Source organism: Gossypium hirsutum, chromosome A11 (assembly GCF_007990345.1).
Source record: "Gossypium hirsutum isolate 1008001.06 chromosome A11, Gossypium_hirsutum_v2.1, whole genome shotgun sequence".
NCBI classification, from domain to species: domain Eukaryota; kingdom Viridiplantae; phylum Streptophyta; class Magnoliopsida; order Malvales; family Malvaceae; genus Gossypium; species Gossypium hirsutum.
In genome coordinates this window covers 6,040,690-6,063,662 of record NC_053434.1, presented here as the reverse complement: position 1 = coordinate 6,063,662, position 22,973 = coordinate 6,040,690, and the positions used below count along the sequence as shown (strand labels likewise).

Here is a 22,973-nt window from a genome sequence, read left to right as displayed (position 1 = left end):
TTTAATTTTTAAGAAAGACTAAAAAATATTTTTATTTAACTAAAAGATTAAAAAAGTTTAAATAATTATTAATAGTTTGAGTTCTATTTAGTAAGAATAGTCATGTGTCAATTGAGTCTTAATTTAATTAGCATTGTTGTTATTGAAACACTCAAAAAAATATGAATTTGAGTACCACTTAAGTCTTAGCTTAATTGAAACTATTGTTGTTGCAATACTTAAAAAAACTTAAATTCAAATATACTTAAACTCTTGTTATCCTCTAATTTCAAAGTTTGATGTATAAATAGTAATCGTATAACAAATAAAAAAAAAGGGGGGGAATGTCCTTGCCTCTCCCCTTGCAAAGTTATTGCTTTTCTTTCTTAAGCAATGAATCTCATCTTTTCCACGAGTCCTTTAGAGTTTCGTTTTGTTTTCCTACCTTGTCTTCAATCGAGTCCCTTCTTCTCTTGGTTTGGATCGTCTTTTTCACTTCTTTTATATATATATATATATCAACTGACATTGCTTTCCAAAATTTGCAGCAAGTTTCTAACCTATTTTGTGTTCAAAGAAATGCACTAGAAACCTTAAAGCTGACCCCTTAAGTTTATATGTTTATCCTCCCTTTTAAGTTTCTAAGTTATTTGCAAGGTTGTTTAAATTAGATCAGATCGATAAATTAAATTGATTGAATCGAGAATCTACTAGTATATTGGTCCAAAGATAATAATTGAGTTGTTTGAGTCGCGAATCATTTTAAACCATTATTAAACCGTAAACCGTGAATCAAACTGTAAAAATTAATTGATCCAATTTTTATGATTTTGTGAATCAATTTCATGCTTAATAAATATATTAGGGTATTGTAACATCCTCTACCCATATTTGTTGCCGGAATAGGGTACAAGGCATTAACGGAGTTTACGAATTAATTTAATTTTTTTAACTCAATATAACCCCTTTATAGATATTTATTGTGATGGCCTAAATAAAAGGTTATCGGAACAGTAGTTTCGTAAACACAAATTCAATTTAAAGAGAAATTTACTTTAATATTTTTGCATGAATATTGATATGATAGGAAAATCATATGAGAATATCGATAAATTTTTTTACCGATTTAGTGGTTAGTTAGAAAAAGAAATTATTGAAGAAATTGGGTAAAAATAAGGCATCGAGACCTTGATCTCGTAAAAATAAGTCAAAAATATTTTTATAAATATTTATAAAATGTTAATAATATGGTATTAAAATTACATTAGAAAATTTTTACGTTTGGGTAGTCAATTAAATGAAAAGGACTAAATTGATAAATGTGTAAAATAGCTGGAATGATTAAATAGCAAGTGTCTAATTGAGAAAGGATTTAAAAGACAATTAGACCCAAAATTTATTTGGACTGGACGGCAAGGGCATGAAATCAGTAAGAAAATGGATGATTTAAGGGCAAAATTGGAATATTGCATAATTAACTAAATAAAATTAGGACTAGTATGGAAATATCTAGATTTCTTATGATTTCTCTTCATTCTCATCAGAAAAAAATGCTATAGGAGGGGTTCTTTAAGCTGGTATTTCATAATTTTTGCATCAAGTGAGTTAATCCTTGCCTTTTTCTTATAATTTTTATGTTTTTAAGACTTTTACAACTAGGTCCTACTATTAAATTCATTAGTTTTTTATTTCATGGATGAAATTGAAAGTCACCATGGTTGAGTGCTGAAATCTTATGATGAAATAGCATGAAATTGAAGCTTTAATTTGTTTATGAGATGATTTTATTAGATAATTTCAATAAAAATTGATTTTTAGGACTTTATTGTGAAAAAAGTTTGGAATTAAAATCTAGTGCTGAAATTCTGATTCCCAAAGGTTATAAAGTAGTTTAAAGTGATAGAATTAAATATTAATTGAGAAAAATCAGCTCAATTGAGAGGCTAATTGACTAGGAAAGAAATTATCATTTATTAAAAGCTTAGGGGAAAAATGGTAATAAACATCTTGCACTAAAACAGTTTTGGACAGCAGCAGTAGACTAAATTTAAAAAATCACCATAAATTTTAGAAATAGAATTATAAGATGAAAAAAATATGGAATTAAATCTTATTGAGTCTAGTTTCTCATAGAAGAAACGGCGTAAGCAATGGAATTGTAAATCATGAGATATAATAAATTTTTTGAGATAAGATCAGAATGAATTCGGTTCCCCTGTTTTGAATTTGGAAAATCATTAAAAATTGAATAAAAATAATTAGGGACTTAAATTTATATATTTAGAATCCTGAATGATTATACTTTCAAGAGAATCAAATAGGAACATCATTTGAATCTTGTATGAGGAGATAATTAATTTTTAGTGAAGAAGGGTCGGAACTGTCAGACAGCAGAATAGGGGTGAATTTAAAGAATAAACTGTACTTATTGGTTAAACCAAAAATTCTGAAACTTTTATGATAAAAAGATACGTGAGTCTAGTTTTATGAAAAATTAGCGGATCTTAGTTTGGAGTTATGTAGCTTAAAATATAAATAATTAAGTAACTACGACAAGAGTAGACAGCTTTGAATGAACTATAAATAATAGGGGAATTATAGAGAATGTTACATATGAATATGAAATGTATTAAATTTATGATTAAATTTATTTATTTAGGTTCAGAAAATTCAAATATGAAGCTAGATCGAGGAAAAGAAAAATTTTGGGATTAATAGATTTTTGTATACGAACAAGTATCGAGGTAAGTTCGTGTAACTTGAATTATATTCTTAAATGCTTGAAATGTATGTTATTGATGTTAATATGATTTGAATGTTCATTGTATGAAAATTGATGAAACATTGATATATTTGATAAAAGGAGAAAAAATCCCGGTTGAATGAAAGGAAAATTCAATGGATCTCTTAAAAGGAATTGACGGTAAAAAGGATCTAGCCCGGACGGGTGATCCTATCCTGATATAGCCCTCTCGAAGAATATGTGTAAAATAGATTTAGCCCGAACGAGTAATTCGAATTAGGGTCTGAATTTAGACTAGACTGGTAATTCAGATCCAAGCTCATTAGAGTAATTGTCGTTGCAGGGGATTTAGCCTGAACTGGTAATTCCAACAATACTCTATAAGTTTATATTACAGGGGATTTAGCCTAAACTGGTAATCCCGCTGTAAGGATGAGGTTCGCGGGAGTGTGCTCTCTGAAATGGAAATGTGCGCACATGAATATGAATTGACGGACCCGGAATTGTACACTAAAAGTGTACCTCTGAAAATCTATCGAAATTCTGAGAAATTCAACGGGATAAATATAGAAAAATAACAAGGGAATGGAAATCATAGTATTGATGAGCTCATCAATCATGGTATATATTATTGATACATGAAAATTATTGTACTAACTTGAATGTTGAGTTTGTGCATGTTAGGGTAATAATGCATTGAATGGATATTTGAATGTTTATTGTATTGTATTGAAAATATTATATAAGTATAATTCTTATTACATGAGCTTACTAAGCACAGAGTGCTTACCCTGTTTCCTTTTCTCCTGTTTTATAGTGTTAAGAGCTCGGAGGTCAGATTCGGTCGGAGACACATCACACTATCAACCTCAAGTTTTCGGTATATAAAGAAACTTTATTTTGGAAATCAATGGCATGTATAAGCTAATAAAGTAAATGTTAATGTGAAATGATTGTAAGGTCAGCCATTAGTATGGCTAACAAATATTGGTTTTGGTATGTGATGAGGTTATCTTATAAATATGCATAATCTATCTTGAAAATATGTTGAATTGGATTGGTTGATGTGGATTGTTATCAGTTTAAAATTATAGGGAATGTTAGATATCTATAAAGGGCTTATATTGATTTAAAATAATTTATTTCGTAAACTCCGGTAATGCCTCGTATCCTATTCTGGCAACGAATACGAGTAGAGGGTATTACAGTTGTTGATATCAAAGCTACGGTTTAGCCAATTCTAGGATCGACGTAGCAAATACGGGATTAGCTATACATGCCATTTAAATTATTATTGATAGTGTGATATCTCCTGACCATTTAAATGTGTTTTTATTATAGTAAATGCCTGCCGACCGAGCTCAATTCGAAGAAGCCGGGAGTCATGCTCCGGCCCCAGAACGGGCACAGAGGGAAGTCGAAGTTACTAGTAGTACTAGATCCGTATCTGAGGGCCAAGGTGAGGAGGCAAAACGAGCCTCCTTTCAAACGATGAATGAATGGTTTAGTCAATACTTAAGAACTAACCCTGTAATACAACAAGCTCAAGCTCCCAGTCTTGCTCCTCCACCGGTTCCCGAGATCTCACAGGGTACAGGTACTGAATCTGTCGGAAAAGGGAAAGCTCCAGTAGATAAAATTAAAAAATATGGGGCCGAAGAGTTCCGAGTAGCAGTTGATGATGATCCCGAACAGGCTGAATTCTGGTTAGAGAACACTACTCGGGTTTTGGAGGAACTATCTTGCACACCAGAAGAATGTCTGATGTAATGTCCCCTAACCCTATACCGTCACCAGAACAGGGTTACGAGACATTACCAGTCAGTACAGTCCAATTCCGGTCATTAATTAAAATAAATATTCACACACATCCTAGTTTTAAGATGTCGTCCCTTTAATGGGCCCTCGCGGTCCAATATAAACAATAAATTCAATTCGGGACTAATTTAGAATCACTACGAATTCTTAGTAAATTTCAAAATTCATACTACATACCGTTGCCAACCATAATTTACTCATTTCATCAATACTTCTATAACCTAAATGACTCTCATAAAACGTCCTAGGTACATGCCATTATCAATACTCAACATACTTTACCTTAATGAATTCGGGATCGTCTTGAGATGCTGATTCAACGTACTATCTTTACTTAACCTGCGCACGGAAACAAACCGTACGCTGAGTATGGTATACTCAGTGGTATTTCTATAATCCGAACAATTAATAATATAACAAATACTTAAGATCATAATAATAATTACAATTATTCAATTATTTATTCATAGATAAATTTCAACTACTTACCATATAAATTTTATACAGTTCATATAATAAACACAATAACATAATTGTTCAATTCTTAAATAAATCCATTACTATTTACTCCGTTCTTTCACTTACTATTCGGTATAGCTTTCCTTAATTTACTCACAATTCAATACCATTAAACTATATTCAACTATATACTTATCAATCATATTCCATTTTAATTCATTTCAATAACAGTCAATTTCATTTACATCGTATCAACTTACTATCCCTGATAGCTTTCAGTATATACATACGATTCATATATCTCAAATCACATTTTAATTCATCAAGTGGCATCATATATCATCAATTCGAACTCCAATCATTTCATGAACCCTTGGTTCATATTTTCAATTTCATATCTAAATTTTCAATTCTCAATTCAATTTCTTGTTTCATTTCAATAGCTTAATCAATCAAATTTATTCGATTTATCTTTCACTTATTTACCCCTATTAACAAACCCGGACTTTGATGGATACACGGATTCCAACCCAAACACACCAGTACGGCACATTGTGCCTAAAACGGTACATAGTACCTAATTAGTATACGACACATAAAGTGCCTAAAATGACACACGAGGTGCCTGATACGACACACGAGGTGCCTGAAATACGACACATAAAGTGCCTGATTGATAAAGCCGGCAAATCCCGTACACTTCCAGATCCTATGGCATGCCAATTATATCCGACTTAGCCCGACTAGTTAATAGGGTATTTCATTCACTTTTTCAATTTAATAATTCTTTCATCAATATCTCATTCCGATAATTACAAATATTTACCCATTTTCACAATTCATACAATTTCATTCAATTCAACAAATATATTTCAATTATGCACATTAATTCATAATTAATTACAATTCAATTTACTTTTCAATACCAAATATTCAAATATCACAATCTCATATATTCATATCAATTTCCTCATATTTCCAATCAATATATTTTTCAATATAACATTCATTCAATATTCAAATTTCTACATAAGTCATATATATTATATAATTCAATCAATATAATTTCAATCAAAATAATTTCAATCAATATAAATTCAATAAATTCATCGCATACTAAAATCAATCTATTTCAATTGTAAAACATCATAATTCAATCACTAACATTTTCCATATGTATATACATATAATAAATAATGACTAAGTTCGGATTATAGAAATACAAACCGTAATTTTCGAGCTAACTCCCGTTGACTTTGTCTTGTTCTTTCTTAGCCGAGATTTCCGGTACCACATTGACTACGAAATTAATACAATTCATAATCATTAATATATTACTAATTCATATCTTGAGTTACAGAATTCTAAATTAAGATCCGCTAATTTTTCCTGAAACTAGACTCACAAATCTTCTTACAATAAAATTTTCAGAATTTTTGGTTTAGCCATTAAGTACAGTTTATTCTTTAAATTCACCCCTATTCTGCTGTCTGACAGTTTCGTCCCTTCTTCACTAAAAATTAATTATCTCACAGTACAGAACTCGGATAATATTCCCGTTGATTTCTCCTAAAAATAGACTCATTAGGTATTCTAAAAATATAACTTTAAGCCTCTAATTATTTTTCTTCAATTTTTGGTGATTTTCCAAAGTCAGAACAGGGGAACCCGAATTCATTCTGACCTTATCTCACAAAATTCATTATATCTCATAATTTACAATTCAATTGCTTATGTCGTTTCTTCTATAAGAAACTAGACTCAATAAGATTTAATTTCATATTTTATTCATCTTCTAATTAAATTTCTATAATTTTTTATGATTTTTCAAAGTTAGACTACTGCTACTGTCTAAAACAGTTTTAGTGCAAAATGTTGATTTACATTAATTTCAATTTAATCCTAACTAAATTCTCTTACTTTTCTATCTTAATTCATACTTTATTTCTATTCAAATTTTGTCCAAACTCATACTTAACTATTAAATTTCCAGCATATTTTCATAATTTCGAATTTATTTCCATTTAATCCCTAAAACTCAAAACTTATAGCTTAGTTTACGATTCAATCCTTTATTCAGTTCCAATCAAAATTTCTATCAAATAAACCCCCAATTCCATCATTTTATTCAACATGAACCAAACTTAGAAATCTAATGACTTTCAAAATTTCTACTTAAAACAAGTACTATTTATCTGTAGGATTCCAAAAAACTCAAAAATCATAAGAAAAGGGGCTAAATTGACTTACCAAATTAACTTGGAACCTTTAAAACCTTATTTTCCCTTTTTCTTTTCTTTCTTTCTTTCTCCCCTGTTTCTTCTCTGTTTCGTTTCCTGCTATTCTGTTTCCTTCCTTCTTTTTATTCTTTTGTTTCTTTCCTTTATTTCCTTTTTATTTACTTTACTTTTAATAATAATAATTTAATATATATTTTAACACATAAAAATTTCAGATTTTTATGTTTATGCCGCCTCACTTAGGACAAATGGCATAATTGCCATTTTGGTCCTCTTCATTTTCTTTTAATCTACAATTTAACTTTCATCATTTATTCAATTTAGTCCTTTTTCTTAATTACTCTTAATTAAATTAAATTCACTTAATTAAACTCTAATTAACCACTCATTTTACTTCGTAAATATTTTTAATAAATATTTACGAATCCGTTTTTCAGAAATGGAGACCCAAAAATACACTTTTTCGGTAACGGTAAAATTCGGGTCGTTACATCTGAAATGTGCCGTCTCACTACTAAAAGACACAACTTACCATTGGTGGAATACTAAAGCGTCAGTTGTTCCAAAAGAAGAAATTACATGGGAATTCTTTCAAACCGAGTTCAGAAAGAAATATATCAGCCAGAGGTTCCTCTATCAGAAGAGAAAAGTATTTCTTAAGCTGAAACAGGGTAACAGATCAGTATCTGAGTATGAAAGAGAATTTGTTCGGTTGAGTAATATGCTCGGGAATGGGTACAGTCAGAAGCCGAAATGTGCAAACGATTCGAAGAAGGGTTGAATGAAGATATTAAGCTACTGATCGGAATTCTTGAAGTTCGAGAGTTTGCTACATTGGCAGAGAAAGCTTATAAAGCAAAAGAATTGAGCAAAGAGAAGATACAGGCTAAGAGGGAGGCTCGAATTTTTAGTAAAAGATCGATGGGAAAATCCCAATTTTCCACTCCAAAGAAATTGAAGAAATACCAGGATCGTTCTACCTTAGCCACTGGGTATTTGGGTAGAGAGCGAGGTTCTCAACGCACTAATCCAATACCTTCTACTCCACCAGTAACTAGTGTTGGCAGTGTTGGTACCCTTAAGCTGAGATGCCAGTACTGTAATAAAGCTCATTTTGGAGAATACCGGCTGAAAAGTGGGGCTTTTTACCGATGCGGTTCATTTGATCATTTCCACAAAGATTGTCCAAAAAGGGGTGAAAAAGAAGCTGAATAGACATCGAAGTCGATTAATCTAGTTTCAAGGGGTAGACCACCTCGACCATCCGGTAATATTAGTGGTAGACGAGGAGCTACAAAATATATTACAAGCAAGCCTCAGGCATGAGCACCTACTAGGACATATGCCATTCGTTCCAGAGAAGATGGCTCAGCACTCGATGTTATTACTGGTAAATTTTCTTTACTTAACACTAATATTACTGCATGAATTGATTCCAGTTCTACGCATTCATATATATGTATAAAGCTTGCATGTGTTAAAGATTTATCTATTGAACCTATTGAATTTGTGGTTAAAGTTTCAAACCCTCTGGCCAATCTGTTTTGGTGGATAAAATTTGTAAAAATTGTCCACTGATGGTAAGAGGTTATTGTTTCCTGGCTGATTTGATATTACTGTCATTTGATGAATTTGACGTGATATTAGGCATGAATTGGCTAACCCAGTATGATGCAGTAGTAAATTGTAAACAGAAATATATTGTGCTAAAATGTCAGAATGATGAGTTGCTCCGGGTTAAATCTGATCAGACAGAGGGGTTATCTTATGTGATTTCAGTAATAGCAGCACATAGGTATGTCAAAAAATGGTATGATGCTTACTTGGCTTATGTATTCGACACCAAGGTATCTAAGTCAAAGATACAGGTAATGCTAGTGGTATGTGAATTTTTCGATGTGTTTCCAGAGGAATTACCGGGGTTGCCACCATAAAGAAAAGTGGAATTTTCTATAGATTTAATTTTGAGAACTACTCCGATCTGATTCCGGGGTTGTTACATGAGCTTACTAAGCACAAAGTGCTTACCCTGTTTCCTTTTCCCCTATTTTATAGTGTTTAAAGCTCAGAGGTCAGATTCGGTCGGAGACATATCACACTATCAACCTCAAGATTTCGGTATATAAAGAAACTTTATTTTGGAAATCAATGGCATATATAAGCTAATATAGTAAATTCTCAGAATCAAATCTATAAAAAATTCCACTTCTCTTTCTAGTGGCAACCTTGGTAATTCCTCTATAAACACATCAGAAAATTCATATACCACTGGCACTGTATGTATCATTGACTCAGATACCTTGGTGTCGAGTACATAAGTCAAGTAAGCATCATACCTTTATTTTGACATACTTCTGTGCTGCCATTACTGAAATCAAATCAGATAACACTTCTGTTTAATCAGATTTAAGCCGGAGCAACTCACCATTCTGACATTTTAGTACAATATATTTCTGTCTACAATTTACTACTGAATCATGCTGGGTTAGCCAATCCATGCCCAATATCACGTTAAATTCAGCAAATGGCAGTAACATCAAATCAGCTAGGAAATAATCACCTCTTACCATCAGTGGACAATTTTTATAAATTTTATCCACCAATATAGATTGGACCAAAGGGTTCAAGACTTTAACCACAAATTCAATAGGTTCAATAGATAAATCTTTAACACATGCAAGCTTTATACATATATATGAATGTGTAGAACCGGGATTAATTAATGCAGTAATATCAGTGTCAAGTAAAGAAAATGTACCAGTAATAACATCGAGTGCTAAGGCATCTTCTTTGGCACGAATGGCATATGTCTTAACAGGTGCTCGTGCCTCAGCCCTGCCTGCAGCATCTTTTGTGTCTCCTTGGCTACCACAGACATTACCGGATGGTCGAGGTGGTCTACCCCTCGAAATTGGATTAATCGGTTTTTAATGTCTGTTCAGCTTCTTTTTCACCCATTTTTGAAAAATTTCTGAAGAAATGATCAAATGAACCGCATCGGTAACAAGCCTCACTTTTCAGCCGGCATTCTCCAAAATGAGCTTTATTACAATACTGGAATCTCGACTTAGGGGTACCAATATTGCCAACACTGGTCACTGACGGAGTGGAAGGTCTTGGGTTAGTGCGCTGAGAACCTCGCTCTCTACTCACCTAGTGGCTGAGGTAAAACGATCTTGGTATTTCTTCAATTTCATTGGAGCAGAAAACTGGAATTTTCCCATCAGTCTTTTACTAAAAATTCGAGCTTTCTTTTCAGCCTGTTTCTTCTCTTTGCTCAATTCTTCTGCTTTATAAGCTCTTTCTGCCAAGGTAGCAAACTCTCGAATTTCAAGAATTCTGATCAGTAGCTTAATATATTCATTCAACCCTTATTCGAATCGTTTGCACATTTTGACTTTTGACTGTACCCATTCTTAAACATATTTACTCAACCGAACAAATTCTCTTTCATACTCAGATACTGATCTGTTACCCTGTTTTAGCTGAAGAAATTTTTTTCTCTTCTGATCGAGGAACCTCTGGCTGATATATTTCTTTCTAAACTCGGTCTCAAAAAATTCTTATGTAATTTCTTCTTTCGGAACAACTGAAGCTTTAGTATTCCACCAATGGTAAGGTGTGTCTTTTAACAGTTAGACGGCATATTTCAGACATTTTTTTGGTGTGCAAGATAATTCCTCCAAAACCCGAGTAGTATTCTCTAACCAGAATTCAGCCCGTTCGGGATCATCTTCAACTGCTGCTCGGAACTCTTCGGCCTCATATTTTCGAATTTCATCTACCGGAGCTTTCTCTTTTCTGACAGATTCAATACAGATAACTTATGGGATCTCGGGAACCGGTGGAGCAACAGGAGAGAGAGCTTGAGCTTGTTGCATTACATGGTTAGTTCTTAAGTATTGACTAAACCATTCATTCATCGTTTGAAAGAAGGCTCATTTTTCCTCCTCACATTGACCCTCAGATACGAGCCTTGTACTACTAGTAACTTCGGCTTCCCTCTATGCCCGTTCTGGACCCGGAGCATGACTCTCGGCTTCCTCGGATTGAGCTCGATCGACAGGCATTTACTATAAGAAAAACACATTTAAATGGTCAGGAGATATCACACTATCAATAATAATTTAAATGGCATGTATAGCTAATCCCGTATTTACTACGTCGGTCCTAAAACTGGCTAAACCGTAGCTCTGATACCAACAAAAATAACACCCCCTACTCGTATTCGTTGCCAGAATAGGGTACGAGGCATTATCGAAGTTTACGAATTAATTTTTTTTAACTTCATATAACCCTTTTATAGATATCTAACCTTCTTTACAATTTTAAACCGAGACCAATCCACATCAGCCAATCCAATTCAACATATTTTCAAGATAGATTTATGCAGATTTATAAGATAACCTCATCACATACCAAAACCAAGATTTGTTTGCCATACCAATGGTTGACCTTACAATCATTTCACATTAACATTTACTATATTAGCTTATACATGCAATTGATTTCCAAAATAAAGTTTCTTTATATACCGAAATCTTGAGGTTGATAGTGTGATGTGTCTCTGACCGAATCCGACCTCCGAGCTCTTAACACTATAAAACAGGGGAAAAGGAAACAAGGTAAGCACTTTGTGTTTAATAAGATCATGTAATAAGAATTATACTTACATAATATTTTCAATACAATACAATGCAATAAACATTCAATTTCTTTTCAGAGATCCATCGAACCTTTCATTCAACCGAGATTTCTTCAACTTTTTATCAAATATATCAATGTTTCATCAATTTTCATACAATAAGCATTCAAATCATATTCACATTAATAACATACATTTCAAGCATTTAAGAATATAATTCAAGTTACACGAACTTACCTCGATACTTGTTCGTATACAAAAATCTACTAATCTCGAACATTTTTTTCCTCGATCTAGCTTCGTATTTGAATTTTTTGGATCTAAATAAATAAATTTAATCATCAATTTAATACATTTCATGTTCATATGTAACATTCTCTATAATTCCACTATTATTTATAGTTCATTTAAAGCTGTCTACTTGAGTCATAGTCACTAAATTATTTATATTTTAAGATAAATAACTCAAAATTAAGATCCGATAATTTTTCCTTAAACTAGACTCATGTATATTCTTACCATAAAATTTTTAGAATTTTTGGTTTAACCAATAAGTACAGTTTATTCTTTAAATTCATCCATGTTCTGCTGTCTGACAGTTTCAACCCTTCTTCACTAAAAATTAATTATCTCCGTATACAATATTCAAATGATATTCCCGTTTGTTTCTTTTGAAAATATACTCATTCAATATTCTAAACATATAAATTTAAGCCCGTAATTATTTTTATTTAATTTTTTATGATTTTCCAAAGTCAGAACAGGGGAACCCAAATTCATTCTGACCTTATCTTACAAAATTTATTATATCTCATGATTTACAATTCCATTGCTTACATCGATTCTTCTATGAGAAACTAGACTCAATAAGCTTTAATTCAATATTATTTTCATCTTCTAATTTGATTTTCAAAATTTATGGTGATTTTTCAAAGTTAGCCTACTGCTGCTGTCCAAAACTGTTTTAGTGCAAGATGTTTATTACTATTTTTCTCCTAAGCTTTTAATAAATAATAATTTCATCCTTACTCAATTAGCCTCTCAATTGAGCTGATTTTTCTCAATTAATACTTTATTCTATCGTTTTAAACTACTTTATAACCATTGGGAATTATAATTTCAACGCTAGAATTTAATTCCAAACATTTTCACAATTAGGTCTTAAAAATTAATTTCTATTGAAATTACCTAATAAAATCATCTCACAAATTAAAACTTTAATTTCTTGCTATTTCATCATAAAATTACAGCACTCAACCATGGTGATTTTCAATTTCATTTATGAAATAAAAAACTAATGAATTTAATAGTAGGACCTAGTTGTAAAATTCTTAAAAACACAAAAATTATAAGAAAAAGGCAAGGATTAACTCAATTGGTGCAAAACTTATGAAATACCAGCTTAAAGAACCCCTCCTATGCAGTTTTGGCTTATGGGAATGAAGAGAAATCACAAGAAATCTAGATATTTCCATACTAGTCCTATTTTTATTTAGTTAATTATGTAATATTCCAATTTTGCCCTTAAATCATCCGTTTTCTTGCTGATTTCATGCCTTTGCCGTCCAGCCCAAATAAATTTTGGGTTTAATTGTCTTTTAAATCCTTTCCCATTAGACACTTAAGCTATTTAATCATCTCAACCACTTTTACACATTTATCAATTTAGTCCTTTTCATTTAATTGACTACCCAAACATAAAAAGTTTTTAACGAAATTTTAATACCATATTACTAACATTTTATAAATATTTATAAAAATATTTTTGGCTTATTTTTACGAGATCAAGGTCTCGATACCTTATTTTTACCCAATTTCTTCAATAATTTTTTTCTAACTAACCACTAAATCGGTAAAATTTTTCTATCGATATTTTCATACGATTTTCCTATCATATCAATATTAATGCAAAAATATTAAAATAAATTTATCTTTAAATCGGATTTGTGGTTACAAAACTACTATTCCGATAACCTTGAATTTAGGCCATTACGAAACACATACACAACCAAACTAACTAAAAAAATTAATAGAAATTAAAAAAGTAGATTTAAGAAAAAGTAAAAAAAAATGAAGCAAGATATATGATTTTTCTTTTTTCCATGTGAAAATGAAACTATAATATAAAAATTTTAATAACTTTTATATAAATTTCGATAAAAAAAATAATTGCAAAAGTAGGTAAATCATCAATTCCTCCTTAATAAATATATAATAATAAAGATTTGACTTTTGCCCAAAACAAAGACTAAGACTTGTCTTAAGTTTATAGATAGAGTTGTTTATGGGTCGAATTTGATTAATTAAAAAATTTAAGCCTGTTTTTTAAGTCTAAATCTGGTCTGACTCGAAAATTAGGTATAATATTTTATCTAAGTTTAATCTGAATAAAAAAATATTAAAACTCAAGCTCAGTTCAGCCTACTTCTATTAAACTTTTTTACATTACTATTATTTATATAAAAATAAATTTAAAAAATACAATACCTCAAATGCAATAAAAATATTAAAATAAATATTTTTCAACAAATGAAAAAAAACTTAAATAACCTTAAGATAAGTACAACTTAACAAGTAAATACCTCTATAATAGTAGCAAAATTAATAATAAAACAAGAGCTATACGATATCCAAAAAATAATAATAAAATAGTAGTAATATAATAACGAAATTATAACAAAATAATGAAAAACGGTGACAAAATAGTAAAAACAACAAATTTTCTTTACAAATTCGAACAGATAAAAATATTTACTCGAGATCGGACCAATTTTCGAACTTATATTTTTATTAAATCTTTCAGCTTTTCAAACGGCCGGCTTGACCTTAGGCAAGTGTATTCGTAGGTCGGCAGTCAGGAAAAGCAAACTGTTTTATTTTTGGATTGGAATTCAAAAACCCAGCCCAATTAAATCCACAACAAACCCTTTTTAGAAAAAAATTAGGAGAAACCAATCCTATTGTATCTGGCAAGCAAAAGAACGATTTATAAGATGTCGTTTAAGATTCTTGTCTTCTGCACAAAGTAGAACCATCTCTGACGTCAACAATTATACCCCAAAGGTAGTTTCTCCCTCGCCCTTTTTTTCCCTGCGTAATTAGAGTTTAATTTGAGGCTAATTTTCTTTTAATTAGAGCTTAATTATCTATTCATCTCTTTCTTTGTTTGATTTCATAAAATTTTTGGGTTTCTTTGTTTGTTTCTTTGTAGCCTGTGAAAATTCCGTTCTGGTTTTGTTTATTATTTTTGTTTCCAATCTTTTTGAAGCTTTTTTATATGGCTGTAAGCTTTAAATTCTATGTTTTGCATTAGAGCTGTGGAGTGTAGAACTTTGTTAGCAGATTTATGGATTTGCCATGTTTCGATGTCGGTTAAGGAATCAAACTTTGAATCATTTTCAAGTTAATGTAGTTGGACAATCGACAAGGTGTAAAAATCGTTTCTCAAGTTTTTAGGCTCCACTGACTTATAATACAAGTATCATCAACAAAAAGGGAAAGTTAAAACTGGCATTTGAAGGTGGAACTATAATGTTATTTGATAGGTTTTGTGGGTTCATAAAAGAGAAAACTATGATGCTTGTTGTAGATTGTTCCCAACTATGTTCTCTAGACTTTCATTTTTCTTGAAGCATCCGTGCTCTGATATGAGTTTAGGGACCCCTAAACACAACTTAATATTGTAATATGTATTTAAGGACTAGTTATCTGATCCATTGATTTGATTGGTTGATCTGATGATGGAGAATAAGTTTTAGTTTCAACAGTTAACCGATAGTGCCGAGCTTAAATTTTGTATGTAACATACATTGTCTATGTTATGCAAATAACTAAGTTTCCTTCTTTTTATCAGAATTTTACAGATAGATAAGGTTGTAGCCTGAATTTCCGTGGAAGTACGATCATTTTATAGAAAAGAAAACCAAGTTTAGGAAAAGGATGGAAAAGCAGCAACCTGGTTCCTCAGACCATGGTGGTAAATGTCAAACTGATAAGCTTTCTGAGGAAATTGTTCAAAGTGATAAGCTTTCTGAGGAAATTCTTCTTGCCAAGAGTGGTCTTGTAAATAGTATCTCGACTCTAACTTTATTGGATCAAAGAAACAGTGAAGAAAGTAGTGATTCCATTTATGCAAATGAGACAAATGATGTTTCTCTTACTATTGTTAAGACTCCTGTTAGTCAATTGAGGAAAAAACTTCTTGTTCTCGATGTGAATGGATTACTTGCTGATATAATCTATCGTCCTTCAAAGAATTACAAAGCAGATGCACACATTGCAGGACGGGCAAGTAAGAAACCTGATCTCGAAAAATTTATTTGCTTATAAGTTCTATTTTAAAAGCTAATTGGGAGTTTCTTTCTTTGTTCAGTTTTTAAGAGACCCTTCTGCGATGACTTTTTAAGGTTTTGTTTTGAGAAGTTTGAAGTTGGTATCTGGTCTTCAAGAAACAGGTATTTTTTCAATAAGAAACAAACAATTGATTGCCTTTTTTGTTGTGGTTGAACATTGATATATTACCGTTAATTGCTGGATCAATCATGTTTCGCAGGAGAACCTTGGAAAGAGTTGTCGATTTTTTGATGGGAGATATGAAACAAAAATTGCTTTTTTGTTGGGTAATTATAACTTGTTTCCTTTTGCTTTCTGTTAAACTTGCTTTGCTGCACAAGTTTTTGTCTTTTGGTGTGCGTCTGTCCCCTGTATGTTTTCAGGTCATCTTTGTTTCCATGTGAAATTAAACTAGAAGAGTTCCAACTCTGAGCCATTTGCTTTATGCGCAATGATTTATCAGGATTCATCTCACTGCACCACAACACAATTCAAAGCTCCGGGGCATAGATATAAGCCCTTAGTTTTCAAAGAGTTGAGGAAGCTTTGGAGAAAAAGCGATCCTAATCTTCCATGGGAGAAGGGATATTATAATGAATCAAATACATTGTTGATAGATGATTCTCCTTACAAAGCACTGCTTAATCCCGTAAGTAAATAGACTTATCTTATTTGCTGTTTTATGTCCCTAATATTTTCCATTGTCCTTTTGAGTAGGTCCTGACAAACGTTCTCCGTTTTCTATTAATATTTGATCTTGTAGTTGGATACTGCAATATTTCCTCATCCATTCATGTTTGACATGGACGATGATTCATTGGGTAAGATGACTTCTGAAATCATTTATAACACTATTAAGTTCCATAGGTTAATAACTCGTGTTTATCTCCTTGTTCGTTGCTGAAGTTTGTATGCATGGTTTTTATTCTGTTGACTGTCGTGTTAGCCTGCAAGTTTGTAAGTTGGTTTTATTCTTTCAGGTGTTGGAGGTGACCTTAGAGTTTATTTGGAAAGATTAGCTTTAGCAGAGAATGTACAGAAATTTTTAGAGCTAAACCCATTTGGTCAGATAGCTATCACTGAAAGAAGCCATGACTGGTGCTTCTACGGCCGGGTTATCGATACTTGTGTTCATTCTCAACTACAACAGCTTAACGTCTAGTTTTGATGACATTAATCGAAACAAGACTTAGGCTAAACAAATTACACGAGACAACATTTTAGTAAAAGGGCTAAGGATGATTTATTTTGATTATTATTTTGATAGTGGAAGAAGGATTATTGATGCTAGGCTCGAGCTCCTAATTTGATTATATGAACCAACTAAGCTAAGCTTCGGGTTTAATCAATTTTTGCAGAGCAATCCTTTCTTATTAGGGAATTGCTTTTTCGAAAATGTTCCATGTAGTTTGACCATAATTTATTCATATACTCCTTAGCCTATGTTGCCCCTTCTTTTTTGTATTTGTATTTTCACGTGAGATTTTTGGCGGACACACATTTAGGCATGAGTATGGAATACGTGTACTGTGCCTTACGGTGCTGCATTTTCTATTTTGTTTTTCAATTTCTGTGGCATTTTGAGAAAAAAATAAAATAAATTTTGGTATTCACGTGACCAAAAAAATAAATAAATTATACTGGACTTAAATCTAATAAAGAATTTTAACAGTGCTTACAATTCTTAAAAATTTTTATTATCATTTTAATTAGAATAAAATATTTAAACTAATTAATGTTCTTATAAAAGATGAAGTATCAAATTATATCAAAATTAAAATATATAGATTAAATCTCAAACTTAAGTGAAATATATGATTAAATTAAAATTTAATTATTTTTATAATTTAAAAAGTAGAAGGCTAGAAAATGATATTTACCCCTAATGTTCTCATATCAAAAAAAGGAAAAAAATGGGCAGATGTCCATAGACCTTCTTTTTATATATAGTCGTATAGATATGTGGTAGTTGGGGGGGGTCTTTTGTTATATAAAAAAAATTAAAAATCATCTGCAGTAAAAAAGATTTAAAAGGAAATTTTATTTTAAGGTTTTTTTTTTCTTTCAAAAACAATATTTATGAACGGTGCAATTTAAATTCATGATTTTTCTAAAGGTGAATTAATGACTTTTTAGTTTTCCCAGAAATCATTCCACTAAAATAAGTTGTCGCCAATTAGAGGTAGCATATGGATGTGCTTTTTTGGTATTTAAGTATTTTTTATAATATAAAAAAATAACAATACAAAAAAAACTTGATATTAGAAAGTTTTCAGGTTTTATTCATAAAACTTTTCTCTCTTAAAATTTTCTGATAATTTTAGATTTTTTTTAATAATAAACATAACTAAAAACCGAAAATAAAATATGTTTTTAGAACACAAATATAAAAATCAAAAAACAAAAAAAATTATAAAAAAAATTGTTGGCAGATTTTAAATGATCAAACATGCACCTGAAATTTGCAGATACTATGATGTTACAAGAGCTCCGATTATGATTTTTGAGTTAATTAACATATTATATATTTTAAAAAATGATAAAGCTTGTCAAATAAAAATATGTAATGATTTTCCTAGTAAAATAAAAAGATTTTATTACTGATGTATCAAATTAAATTCATTTTTCAAACCATGACAACCTATATATGAACTATGAAGTGAGTAAAGGAGCATTTTCATGACTTTTATGTCATCAAAGCAGGCATTGGCATTGACTTTAAAAGCTTTTGAAGTCGGTCCATTGCCCATTCCCTGTCACCACACATCTTATAGTAAGCCACATTACTGCACTTCTTTTTTTACAATTATAATATTCATGTTTGACATTTTATATTTGATTTCACATTTTAACGTGAATATAATTTTTTTCAAAATTTAAAATATGTGTATTATGTATCATTAGGGGTATTATTTATAGTTCAGTTAAAATCGAATTAATCAGTCGAATTGATTTAATTCGATTAATAATTTTTTTATATTAATTGAAATAAATAAAATATATTATATTTTTTGAACTTTAAAAAAATGAACATTAACCCTGTATTTTTTTTATATATATTTTATACTTATTTTAACCAAAAAACAAAAAAAAATATCAAATTTAGTTATTTCGATTTGATTAATGTATTTGAAAAAAAATTAATTCGGTTAACGATTAAAATTTTTTACATTTCGAATAATTAATTAATAATAATTTGGCCCGTTTGAACACCAGGATGGTATCTAAAATTCACCCTAAACCCCAACAATATAAAAAGTCATGATTTACAAGGATTACATTAGTGTTATGATGCCCAATTTCAATGAGAAATAGGGTAATGATATTTCTTCGTTTCCCTTAGATTGAAAGATTAGAGTTTTGTAATCATATGGTAATTAGTATAATCAAATAAGAATATACAAAGATTCCGTGAAGTAAAGAAGGAGCCATTGGATGCTTCTGCTGATTGTTCAGTTGGGAAAATATCTGATTTTCCAACCACTATCTGATTCATCAAGATATGGTAATCAAATAAATACAACACATTTTCCCATAAATACACATTTTAACAGCACCAAAATAAGCATTGGGTTATATTTATTTTACACTATATCTAATCTGTAGGACCACACAATATTTGAATTAGGTCAATTTACGTTTTCTTGGGTGGTAATTCATTCTCACAAAAGATGGACATGTTCTTCCTTAATTTAGCATAAGCATATAGGAAGCTGGGAAGAAAGTATGTATATATTTGTATATAAGGTTTGAAAATTCAGATTATTGGGGTTCGTACATTCAAGGCTGGTTAGATCTGTAATCAAAAGCTTATCTTTGATGCACATGATTGATGAAGAAAAAAGGGGGATAAGATGGAATCTTGACTTAAATTCCACCATCACAAATAAACCCTAAACTCTCTCTCCCCCTCCCCCTTTGTTTAAGGTTCACACTATCGAGGCCTCCTTTTATGAAAAGTTAAAACACCTTCAAATGGGAGCATGCATGCATGGACCCACCTCCCTTTTTAAATACATGGTTTGAGAATAAAGGAAGAAATTATTGGAAAGCTTAGAAATCCAATTTTTTTTTTTAAATATAGAATTGGGAATGAACCGATTTAAAACTGTTGAAAAAGTAAACCCTAACCCTAACCCTAACCCTTCCCTTGTTTAATGCTCAAACTATGAAACAGCTTAAAATGTCAGCATCAACCCTCCCTTTTCATCTTCTTCATATATTTTTATATATTAGCTTAGTAGCTGTATAAACCTTTTTAATGACAGCAATATTTAAGAATGGTATAAGGGAGGGGTTTGGTATAATATTTTGAATTTTATATATATATTTTTACAAAATTAAGCTAAATATATATTATAGAATTTTATAAAATTAAAAATCTGAAATAATTTTTGACAATGAAATTTAAATTCACTATTTTTTATCCAAACAAGAGATTAACTCCAATCAATATAAAACGAGATCACATTACATCAGATAGATCATTATGTAGATATTGAAGGATTTTATGAGATTGCATGAATGTAACCTTGCCCAAAGGTCTCAATAATGTCATTTTTGCCAAACCACTCGCTTCTTTGTTGCCTTCTTTAAAAACATGTATTAAGTGAATTGTCCAATCACATTGGAGATGGTATTTGATGTTACGAATCACAGAAGAATCATACTACTCCTTTCCAAATTCTTAAATTGCTTGAATAACTTCCTTACTGTCTGTCTCAAGCACCACTTTTTTCAGTCCGAGACTCCACACTATTTAGAGCTCATTGAGTATACCCCAGAGTTCAATCATGAACACCAAGCAACTCCCAATATTTCTTATGAAGCCTGCAATCCATACCCAATATTTTAAATTCACTATTAAATAAGCATTCTATAAATCCATAAATTTTTTAAAAAATCATTTCAAATTCAAATTAGGTTTTGTTTTTTATAATCAAACATAAGATTTATTAATGAACAGCAAACATTGGGAAGCGGTATTGCTTGCATAATCATAGTATGCAATAAAAAAGAAGAAATATATATATATATAAAAAAAAAGAGGGGTAATGGATACATAAAAAGGGATACACAAACACATGCATCATGTGAGAGAATCACATGAAGGATAGCTACATTTCATAAGACAGGCAAGAAGGACCAATTACAGCAACGAAGCCTTATCACTTGCTTCCCGTAAACCTGTATAATTATATTTAAAATTATAATTATGTTCATCCTTTGGTGCTGTGAAAGAAGGTATTCACACATTCTTGTCGTAAAAAAAAGGGAAGGGATAGTGCCATTATGCCATGCGCCTATAATTGTGGAACTATTTTTATCCCTATAATTAAATTTATAATTAAGTGCTAATTATAGGAAAATGATGATGAAATTGTACTGTATATTATGGAGAGATTGAGGGAGGCAGTCCATTTTGTTAGGAACTCCTAGGTTTTGACAGATCATTCCTCGCATTCATTCCAAGTTGACAAAACTCACATTAAATGATTGTCTATCTACCAGCAATCTTGTCACATGCTATATTGCAATTCTCCTACTAATTTTATCCCTAATTTAATTAACCTACTAATTGGGATCATTTGCAAGTCTTTCTCGGGGATGGATGAGAAGTGTAGCTAATGGAATCAATTTTGGGTGAAATATAAATTTTGTTGTGTGATTTGAAAAATGATTTTATCAAATCTTAAACCTTAAATCAAAAAAATTAGATTTACGATTTAAGACTTAGATTTTAAAATTCGAGTTTGAAGTTTAAAGTTTGAGATTTAATATTTGAATTTAGAATTTTAGATTTTGAGTTTAAAAAAATTATTAAAATTATGAATTAATAACATGAAAAAAAATTACTAAAATATAATTAAATAATTAAAAATGATATAAATTGTTGTGTTGCTTGTATTTCAAACAAAATTTTCTCTCGAATTGATTGATTTTTAGTATAGAAATTTTGGTGCAATAGGTGGCTTATCCATATGTTGAAATGGACGGTCAAAATTCCCACTTTTGATTTTGGTATTAACATGATAATAAATAGTAACTTTAATTTATATATATTATTTATTAATTAATCTCAATGATTGAAGGATCAAAATCTAAGTAGGGAATCAAAGTTAAAGGGCGAGGGGGTGGAAGAGAATGATTCAAGAAAGGTGGGTTTTATATAAATGAATTATTTTTTTCCAGTACATAAAATGCACTTTTTTTTCTTCCGCGACAGACTCCACATGGTCATTGGAGAAACCATCGGACCGAGCACATTATTTTGTCCACATGCAATCTGACCCACCCACCCATTCACAACTATCACATCTCTATCTGCCTGCATTTTCAAAAATTAATTTGTATTATATCATGAAAACAAATAATATAAACATTGATATAATTTTTTTTAAAAATTAAAATATGAAAAAAAATACTGATAACCTTTTAACAGTATCATTCAGTATTATACTTAGATTTATTTTTTGAAAATTTTTGTGAAATATGAATTATATATATTTTTTGATAAACGATAATAATGGTTAGATTAAGATTAATTTCGAAAATAAATTGTATTTCGGATCAAAATCATGCTTAATATCAAAGAATATTTTTTTATAATATTATTAAAAATTTTAACTTTTAACTATAAGTTAAATTAAAAATAAAATTGGTCTGATTTTGATTTAAATAATAATAATTTTTTAAAATTGTCGAATTGAATAATATTTTTTTTTATTTTCCTGATCTTCTTTTTGGGGGCGAGTTC

At 30.5% G+C, this 22,973-nt stretch overlaps 1 protein-coding gene across 1 annotated transcript; it reads left to right on the top strand.

The window, feature by feature from the left end:
- The first annotated feature begins 14,643 nt into the window (after nt 1–14,643).
- LOC107923009 (probable C-terminal domain small phosphatase) lies at nt 14,644–17,659 on the top strand. Its single transcript, XM_016853207.2, has 7 exons — nt 14,644–14,947; nt 15,738–16,175; nt 16,257–16,338; nt 16,437–16,503; nt 16,680–16,865; nt 16,980–17,037; nt 17,197–17,659. Exons 2-7 carry the CDS (start codon nt 15,824–15,826, stop codon nt 17,376–17,378), a joined length of 927 nt encoding a protein of 308 aa, XP_016708696.1. The 5' UTR covers nt 14,644–14,947; nt 15,738–15,823; the 3' UTR covers nt 17,379–17,659.
- Nucleotides 17,660–22,973: the final 5,314 nt, after the last annotated feature.

Coding starts and splice junctions, on each gene's coding strand:
- LOC107923009 (XM_016853207.2), top strand. CDS start 15,824: ATGGAAAAGCAGCAACCTGGTTCCTCAGACCATGGTGGTAAATGTCAA. Junction 16,504..16,679: donor AAAAATTGCTTTTTTGTTGG/GTAATTATAACT, acceptor ATGATTTATCAG/GATTCATCTCACTGCACCAC. Junction 16,866..16,979: donor ACAAAGCACTGCTTAATCCC/GTAAGTAAATAG, acceptor TTGATCTTGTAG/TTGGATACTGCAATATTTCC.